General features: G+C 26.1%; 3 protein-coding genes across 3 annotated transcripts in view; 2 read left to right on the forward strand and 1 right to left on the reverse strand.

The window, feature by feature from the left end:
* The window catches only part of LOC102677926 (UDP-sugar transporter UST74c-like), a 5,531-nt gene extending 4,805 nt beyond the window's left edge, over positions 1-726 (forward strand). The window contains exon 5 of the transcript XR_004150480.1: positions 570-726. The gene's annotated coding sequence lies outside the window, so the exon portion shown is untranslated. The remainder of the gene's footprint in view (positions 1-569) is intronic.
* Positions 1-10,047, reverse strand: part of LOC102677795 — an 11,012-nt gene continuing 965 nt past the window's right edge. Inside the window, exons 2-19 of the mRNA XM_031510381.1 lie at positions 9,220-9,461; positions 8,820-9,091; positions 8,472-8,713; positions 8,222-8,380; positions 8,019-8,142; positions 5,029-5,131; positions 4,247-4,472; positions 3,805-3,952; positions 3,409-3,707; positions 3,120-3,327; positions 2,370-2,978; positions 1,820-1,974; positions 1,596-1,757; positions 1,399-1,508; positions 1,132-1,308; positions 970-1,062; positions 759-900; positions 1-606 (exon numbers count right to left, since the gene is read on the reverse strand). Of these exons, the coding sequence (XP_031366241.1) occupies positions 286-606; positions 759-900; positions 970-1,062; positions 1,132-1,308; positions 1,399-1,508; positions 1,596-1,757; positions 1,820-1,974; positions 2,370-2,978; positions 3,120-3,327; positions 3,409-3,707; positions 3,805-3,952; positions 4,247-4,472; positions 5,029-5,131; positions 8,019-8,142; positions 8,222-8,380; positions 8,472-8,713; positions 8,820-9,091; positions 9,220-9,461 (3,792 nt within the window). The 3' untranslated portion in view covers positions 1-285. The remainder of the gene's footprint in view (positions 607-758; positions 901-969; positions 1,063-1,131; positions 1,309-1,398; positions 1,509-1,595; positions 1,758-1,819; positions 1,975-2,369; positions 2,979-3,119; positions 3,328-3,408; positions 3,708-3,804; positions 3,953-4,246; positions 4,473-5,028; positions 5,132-8,018; positions 8,143-8,221; positions 8,381-8,471; positions 8,714-8,819; positions 9,092-9,219; positions 9,462-10,047) is intronic.
* The window catches only part of LOC102676916 (inositol polyphosphate-4-phosphatase type I A), an 18,943-nt gene continuing 12,873 nt past the window's right edge, over positions 3,978-10,047 (forward strand). Inside the window, exon 1 of the mRNA XM_031510373.1 lies at positions 3,978-3,995. The gene's annotated coding sequence lies outside the window, so the exon portion shown is untranslated. The remainder of the gene's footprint in view (positions 3,996-10,047) is intronic.

Here is a 10,047-nt window from a genome sequence, read left to right on the forward strand (position 1 = left end):
ATGTATTTTTATACATATATATATGCGCAAAGTTGATTCATACATAAACCTAATTGAGCATTAAAAGTTAATGGCCAGAGCATCCTGATGTTTTTAATGGAAAGGAGTAGTTTTACGATATAATATATTTTTGATATGAGCTACATTAGGAATATATTACTAAAAATTGAATAAAGCAGAAGAATAAATCAACATAAAAAGCTAAAATTTACGTACAGGATGCTTCTTGGCTGATTGTAATTGTTTGGTCCGTACTACTCAATCATGAGTACCTGGAACATTCAATCAGGCTAATTTTTCGAGATATAGATGAATTTCCTCGAAACTAGGTCTCTCTTCAACTCGTGTACTCCAACATTTTTTCATTATACGATAAAGATTATCCGGACAATGATCAGACTGTGAAGGAATTCGAGGTTGATTTCTTTTATCATTATTATCATCGTGTTCCTTATCGATGCTCGTTTCTCTTTGATACCAATGACCATAATTTTCTAAAATTTGTGCAACTGTTAAATCTGCATATGGTATTTCTTTACAATTTCGAAAAATTTCCCAAATTGTTACAGCAAATGACCAAACGTCGGCACGGCAACTACGTTTACCCTGAGAAACAGAAAAAAAAAAAATGGATGCAATATATAGAAATTGAAAAGAGAAATATCTATCTGAAGAAGAAAGGTACATATATATTATATTCATAATATTAAAAAAGAAATAGGAAGAGAATAACTAAACAAACACTAAATAATATTTACCAATAAAACTGCTTCCCATGCCATCCAACGAAGAGGAATTTTTACATTATGTCCATCGATGAAATAATGATGATCATATTTATTACAATATATAGCATGATCGGATACCTTTATTTTCAGATCAAGACAAACGATGCAATTTCTAAAATTTATATTGATGTTAAATTAATTTGTTTTTTTTTATTTTATTTTTTACAAATATTTATATTACCTAGCCGCTAAATCACAATGTGCAATGTTCATGGATTCCAGATATTTCATACCAGATGCAATTTGGATAATAAAACTTAAAAGGCTGCCATAGCTGTGAAGAATAGACACGAATTGAGATACGAAGAAATGACATCTTAATACATTAAGGTATTTTTTTCACCTAATATCTTCTTTGTTATCCAAATTTTCACGGTTTTCTAAAAAAGTAGGAAGATCTCCAAATTGACCATACTCGAATATAGCTCCGAATGGTTCTTCTTCTACTAAAGCTATCATCTTCGCTATATTCGAATTTTGAAGCATTGCCAAAACGTGCATATCTTTTGTGAAATCCAACCTAAATACATACAAATATTTATATATTTATATTTACAAATATTTATATATATTTTTATCAGAATGTAATTATATTTTGGAATTAACATACCTTAAGGAATCTACAACTCCCCGCCAAAGAGATCTAACGATTACAGTTTGTCGATTTTGAATCGCTTCTATCTCTGGATTGGTAATTCCTTTTGCCTCACATAAATGAATCTATGTATGTGCCAAATGTGTTTTTAATTATTTTAATTTTATATTTATCAATTATATTTTATATTTATTAATATTATTCATTCTTACCAAACCGAAATTTCCTTCTCCAAGCTTATCTAAAATCCGTAATCTATGTCTAGAAATACGTTGGACATTGTAAGATTCAATGGTATGTAGTAAGCATAGGCCTTTTTCACGAATTTGAAGCGGTGTGAATGGACTCGAAGTTGATGAAGTTTCTTTTTTTTTCTATAAACATATCATATTTTTAATATATATTTTAAATATATATATTTTATTCATTATCTTACTGTTAAAATATCCGTTGCTGCATAATATCCTTCATAATTTCTTTGATTCAATTTTCCTGATTGTGAATAAAATATCTTTTTCGATGAATATGTTGTAGTTGGAATTATAATTTCCGTAGATTTGCTTGTCATAAAGCTCGAGTTGCATTTAAAATCTAAAATACATTGAATAAAAAAAAATTAAGTTTAACATATAAATATAATAATATAATGTGATAATAATTAAAAGGAGTGACAAATTCATAATCTGTACTACTATTTTCTTAATTTATAAAACTATTCCTTTTATATTATATATGTATATATATATAAGTAGGCTCTCTATTCCTTCTTTTGCATTTTCTTAATCATGAATGTAGTACAGACATGATCTTCTCTGAATTTTGGAAGTTTGAACTTCAAGATGAATCAGAAAAATTTGAAATCGAACAAGATTTTGATACTTTTTTATTGTTTATCAGAAAAAAGCTAATTGATAGTGAACCGAGAAAAATTCGTAATGTCTGATGTGAAAACAAATATCAAATTTATTAATATTCATCAAACTCACCAGAACATGATTCAGATATATGTGCGGATTTCGCATTTGATTTCATAATTACTAGATTTTCTTCAGAGAACAGATTGTATGTTCTTTCGTATAAAGTTGAATTGCGATTATTTTCGGAATCGGTCACGCTTTCGGAATCTCTTCGTAAATCTGTATTGGATCGAGCAGGCAAGTTATCAGAAGCGGCAATAATGATAGGTTTACGAATTAATGATAATCCAGTTACGATTGAATTTGAAAGTTTAACATCCTTTGGAGAAATCGCAATACCCGGTGTAGATGAATCACAGAGTAGAGCCGTATGTTTTTGTAACAAAGCTACTTTGTTACGACCTCTTTGTTTGATCAAGAATGCTGTACAAGTTAAGAAAAGAGCAAACACTGTCAGTAAACCGCTAACAAGTCCAATGTATGTTTGGGAAGTACCAACGGGGAAGGCATCTGGTGTCGAATTGTTTTCATGAATTTCATAAAGTGTTGTTACATTAAAACCCAATATTATTGAGTCCAAGGAGTTACTAGATTTTATTCGTAATTCGCTTCGATTTTGATCCATTTCGAATGATCGATCGTTCAAAATATTCAAATCATTTGATTTACTCTTACTACCTGTAAATAATAAAATATTAATAAGTTATTAATTCATTAATAACAACAGCATTTAACTTTTTCTTTTTTCTTGAAAATTACTTTATAACTGTTGAATAGCATTCTTATATAATCTAAACAAATTTAGCATAAATTCTTTACCGGTGTGGAACGTGATTTCGCTAAGTAGCAACCATTTCGCAGCAAGATCAAATTCCATTTTTACAAATCGTCCTATTCTAGATTGCAAAGGAATCGAAATTGTTTCGGCAACAGACGAGCTAGCATCGATCAAACCCACCAATTTTTCTGCTTCCGATTCATAGTTTTCTCCATCAGAGGAAAACCAAATATGCATTACCGAAAATGTCTGAAAAAATTAGAAATTAAGAATTTTAAAAAATGTATAAGTATATACATATATAGTACGTAGACAAAGAAAATGACGAACCTCAATTTCTAGTTCCGGTATACGCGCAACATGTACAGAACAATTTTCGAATTCTCGTAATTCTTGAAAAGAAAAAATAATCTGGACAGTGGTGCGGTCTGACCAGCCTACCCAGTTTGTACCATTTGTTGAAGAAGTGAGAATTTCGGAAATTTCACCTAATATACCATCCGTTAGTTGACCAAGGCCGTTTATAAGAAGAGAGTCAATTTCGATACCATCATACGATGAATCTTCGATATTTTTTCCTCCAGGACCAAAAATTGATCCTTTGACTATACTGTAACTCGCGACATACTCTGGAAACAAGCCGATAATCGTGTACGTGATACATGCGCGATAATATTCGCGATAGTATTATCTCTTGTAAATAAAATATATAGTAAAAATGCTTACGCTCCCATATGCATCCGTAAATTTCAACTCGCATACAAACCGTCCGTGGATGTTGACTGTAAGGTACAAATCGAACTTTGCTCGCGACGAATGGTAAATCCAATTTTTGCTTTTCAACCAAATAAGTGTTACTATTTCCGCGTAATACCTGAAACAAGTGATTCGTGTACAATTGATGTATTAATGTATAGGTATGTAACAATAGTTTCTTGATATCAATAATCGTCGAAGACATCTTGCTTTGCTCTCGAGAAACTACTTAGTATAGTTAATAGTATTTACGAATAATAGATTTTATTATTTAGAAATTAAGAGTTTTCCTTCATACATTTTTTAATATCGCGAAATGTATATAAATATGTATATGTACATATATGTTTGACAACGAAACTTAATCGAAGCAATGCAGATGACTTTTGATGGATTTATTACAGATACGAACTCTGTCACCCCTCAAATTTTTATACTGATGCCATTTTTTGTCGCGCCAATATTCAAGAAAAAAGGCTTCTGCATATTCCTGGCCTTGACCATTACCAAATCGTCCTTGAGTTTCAGTCCACGCTATTAGATGATCTCTAGTTAGATCAATTTCCAAATATTCCCGTATCGCGCTGCTAATTTGCGCTTTTGGACACCAAGCACCGCCATTTTTCTCCTGTCGTATTCTGTAAATGTATAAAAATAAAAAATGCAATCGTTGATAAATCACAGTAATTTTAATCATCAAAGATGATTTTTATTTCGCATTATATTAATAACTTTATAAAAATGAAAGTGATGTAAATTAAAAATATATATTGTTAGATATATTGTATGATGCATATGTATTGTATGATAAGATGCATATTTTACCATTATTTATATAGTAATATTAATATCAAAATATAATTATTTTTTTTATTCTTTTTTTTTTTTATTCAAATGAAAAGAAGAAAGAAAATGGATTAAAGATCGAATAATTATATAATTCAAATTCTAATTATACACTGTATCCTATTTTAACAGTGTGATTCCTTATAAAAATAAAGAGAAAAAATAATATTTTTTTCATTTGAAAATTCGTTTTTGAATAAAACAAATTTGAAAATTTTTCAAATACAGCAAAATTTATTAATTTCTGATTTTTCAATTTATTTTTTTATGAAAAATTACTCTTTAGCCAATTATATTATATATAAATAACAAAACTATATAGTCTAGCAATATTCCGAAAGAATTTACCGTGCATTTTGAGGTCCCACTGATTTTGTTTCATAACTAGAAGAAGCGGTGATTGCATCATCTGGAATTTTTCCTTCCTCCATACCAAGTGGGAAGATACACTGACCTGTAAAATAAGCAATATTACTTATATATGATATATGTTTTCAAATCTGTTTCTTCAATTTAAATTTTATTGTTTTTATATGCATTAAGATTTTATTCGGATTTTCAATAAGCGCGATTGGCCGCAATTCGAAAAAAATTAAATGGTATATATTATTTATTTCATTTCATATGATATTGTAAATATTGTATAATGATCACATCATTATAATTTTATTTTTTTATTATATTAATTAAATTGTTAACGTTACAAGTGTTTATTCTTCATCATTCATTATTATTATAAATATATGCAGTATATATGTATAATATATTCTTTATTATTCGCGGAAGTCTTTGCTACATAGGGTTGTATAACAAATATTTTTTTTTTCTTTTTCTTATTATTACTGCATTGTTATTGTCATTAAATTCATTGTATTGTATAATTAGAAAAAATTTGAATTATATTAAATTTATATTCTTCTTTCTTACCGAAAACGTTCTTGCCTGTATTCTCTCCGTGAGTACTTGTAACCAGAAGAACTCCCAATGAGACGACAGTTAATGTGCACCGCATCTCGATATCCGGTACTTTTATTATTTTCACTTTCTTCACAGTTCATGATAGATCGAGTCTTTTGCTAACATTGTTCAATTTCTGAAACTAACTATTATATTATCGATTAATTTTTCAATCATTTATTTGATCATTATTTGTTATTAAATTATAATAACTTTTAACTTACTAATTCTATTTCTTTTATATCTCGAATATGTATATGTATTATGATATACTTCATATTTCATATTTGAATTGATAATAAAACATGTTAATATTCATAGATTTTGAAAAATTCTAATTAATGGCAATACAAATAAATACAAATAAATATAAATAACGGTTTGATATTAGCAATCAACAATATGCAACTTATATATTAATTGGATTCACTAATGGAAAATGAAGACAGAGGGTTAGGGAATGCGCACGGGGTCCTGGATGGATATGCGTGCAACAAGTAAAGTACGATCAATACGAGCATGGTGCAGGAAAGAGCATGACCATAATCGACTCATTTTCGTTTACTTGTACCTCTGTCCACATTGTGCAAACAATTATGTATTATTATGTTTCGTTTCAATATGAACGCAAAAATAACTACATAAAATATGAGTCATTTCTTTCCTTTTCCGGAAATTTTATTTATTAATTCTTATAACATATTTTTTTGTTGTATTATTTATATACGTATATTTATAATAATTTATAATAATTTATAATAATTTTTGTGACTGATATATTTTATTTAATTATTAATTATCAAAGATGATTAAGAAAATAAAAGATATTATTTGATTTTGATTTCATATATTATAAACAAAGTAAGTTTTAAGATAATAAATTTCAATTCATTTTAATTTTTCAAATGGAATTGCTTAAAAGGAAACATTTTCTTTTAAATGATATTTAATAAAATTTTAAAAAACTTGAATTTATAATATGAAAAATAATATAAAAAATATTCTTTGATTTTTCTTCCTCTTTTTTAATTATTTAATTTTTGAAATTCTTTTTCTTCTTTCTTTTTATTTAAAAATACTTAGCATGCGTTCTAATTATTTTATTTATTAATACAACTTTCATTCGATCTTTATTAATAATTACTAAATTTCTTCCACACCCATATGGAATATGTTGCATCGATCATTAAACGTATCTTTTGAATAATTATTATATTATATATTGCAGTCTTTATATATGATAAATTGATGAAAAATGAATAATCTTGAAAGTTCTTACCTTTTAAGCTCGATGCTTTTCACTTATTCCATGTATCATAAAAATGAAAAGTTTCAAAAAATTAAAGAATTTCAACATTCTGCTAAAGCTAATCGAATGAAAGATGCACCTCTTGTATAATTTCAATTTCTTTTATATAAAAAAAAATAAATATATATATATGTGTATATATATATACATATATATGTAATATATATATAATTGCACAACTTAATTAAGAAATAAGGAAAAAATAGAAATTCCTAAAAATCAATTGTCACTTGCACTGTACAATTGATAGATTTTCTCACATCTAATTCGATTTCCGTTTCTTTTTGAACACGCTCGTTCGTATGCTCGTGTTTTAGTATTTCTAACGAAACGTAGTTCGATGCAAACTCCACTCTGGTCCAAAGCTTTAGTCCAGCATCCATGGTATCGGCTCGCGGTGAGCTTGCTCAAAGATAGGAGTGGGGCGAAAGGGGTTATAGGGGAATATCCTTCCAACATATATTCACACAATTATTGCAATAATATTGAAATTGTTATATACATTGTTATATATTAAGATAATATTGAAATTTGATATTCATTAGAATTAATATAGAGCATAAAATATGAACATGATTAATATGAAATAAGCATTATTTATGGATTTTTTTTTAATTTTGTTTTATTATGTTTTTTATTTTCAATAAACAGAGAAATATAAATAATATGATTATAAGAAAAATTTTAATAAATTAGTGAGAACAGATAAATTAATAGAAACAAATATTTATTCATTGCAATTTAGCAAAAAAGATTTATTAGGAATAGTTTACCTGCTCTTAAATTAAATTTTTGTTGTATGCATACATATATTATTACATATATATAATTGCATTTGTCATATTTAATATCATTTAATGAAACAAATTGATATTATATTATTTATATTTTTTTCTTATTATATTTTCATTTTAAATAAAATAAAATATTTCAATACTTTATTATTTTAAATCAATACTTATTTATTTTAAATAAAACCCACAAAATTTAAAAATATTCTTGCCATTTGAATTTTTTTTTTAACACTGACACTCAGACGAAATAGTATTTTGAATGATCGGTAAAATTTGTTTTCGCGTAATCTGTACATTTTTCTGCTCATAAAGAACCAAGTTAAAATTTTCATCTTTGTTATTAATTTCCTTAATCAATATCAACTCAAGAGATGGTTGTGCAGACAATAGAGCTTCTATTATCTGATAATATTGAAATTAATCGATAATTATAAATTGATCGAATAAAACAAAATGAATGAAAATATTTTAAAATGCTAACCTTTTTTTTCAATTGATCAGCAGCCAAAGAAAAAACAGCAATATCTCGAAATACTTTTTCTGAAGTAAGATCCAATCCCATTATAATAACGATCGTGGTATTCTTAGATAGAACAAAATTTTCAAGACTTTTTAAACTTCCTTGTAAATCCAGAAAATCCTAAAGTGCCGCACATGAACTATATAATTACATTATATATTATACTATAAATAAATCAAAATTTCATGTAAATCGATTAAATTTATTTTACCTTCACCAATATAGGCAATACGGTAATTGGCACTCCAGAAGTTTCTTTTAAATCTCTGATCAAAAGATCATCAACAGTTAATTCACTAATATCAGATTTTGCAATGAAGATCTCGTTAAATACTTTATCCCTATCTAGATCTAATGATCCAATTTTTTCGAGAGCTTCTATAATTTCAATATCCATAGAAGTAGCACGATTCACTTTTTTCGATAAATTATATGTATCGATCAAGATAGGACCTATTGTTTACATAAACATAATGCTATGTTTAAACATCGCAATTATCTAATAAAATTTATGCTAAAAAATATTAAAAAAAAAATTAATACAACTTTATTTGCTTGCCTCTCAAAAGACTTGATATCTGTGAATCTATAACTTCTGGATGTTTATCAAATAAATTTCGCGCCACTAAGGTTGCACAACTACCTACATTTTCCAAATACACTTTCCTGCCTGTCCATGGCCATCGTTTATCTTGTGGTCTGTGATCGATTATTTTAATTATAGATTCCATTAGATACATATCTTCTTTTGGAAGATTATGATGATCGACAAGCACGATTTCCAATTTGATTTTCATATTTTCTTTTAAAGTTTTCAAATCTATTTGATCCCTAGAAATTATAATTTTTTATAAATTATTTTTTAATATATTTTATATTCTAATTTTTCATCATTAAGTTTTAATATAGAACACTTTTCTTATTAGATTTTTTTTTTTTTTAATTTTTTTTAAACTTACCGAAATATGAGCAAATTAGAGGATATGTTATGACGTTTCATAAAAAATACGACTTCCGTTTTTAGTCGATATTCTTTTTCAGGTATGTTCATCAATGGAATAACTGCCAAATCTTTTTCGTTATTTTTTATTCCATCCAAATATTCAGAAAAAGCTTGAATTAATGTTGATATGGCGGAATCTAAATCGCAAGTTCCATTACCCAAAACGATGCGGATTCTTTTATAATTGAATAGCTTTGACTATAATAATATATAAGGTAAAAATCTTTAAATATTTATATTTTTTTTATTTTCTAAATAAATTTTTCTTCTTGTTATGTTTAAAAGTATTTACTTTTTTTAATTTTTAATTTTGATAATATTTATAATAATATTTATTTGTGTTTATATTTTTTATTTCTATTTTTGAATCTGTCATATGTTTTGATTATTAATTTTATATTTTTATCAAAATTTTTATCTTTTTTAAAATAATTTTTATCTATAGTTTTTTTATAATATAACAATTATATTAAATTATATAAATAGTCAATTATCTTATATTTCTTATACATATTTTAAATTTATAAATCAATATTATGATTATTTTTGTAACATTTAGAGAATAATGTCTTTTATATAATATAATATATATTTGGAAATATAATAATATATTCCTAAAATTTACTACAACTCTAATATTTAAATTTGAAAATTATATGCCGCGTAAAAGATACAAATTGAAATTCTAATATCTATCAACATTAATAATTATAATTTTATTATCATTTGATTAAAATTTAAATTAATATTCATTATTCATTAAATACTTAAAAAAAATTAAATA

The sequence above is a fragment of the Apis dorsata genome, unplaced genomic scaffold (assembly GCF_000469605.1).
Source record: "Apis dorsata unplaced genomic scaffold, Apis dorsata 1.3 scaffold_223, whole genome shotgun sequence".
NCBI lineage: Eukaryota > Metazoa > Arthropoda > Insecta > Hymenoptera > Apidae > Apis > Apis dorsata.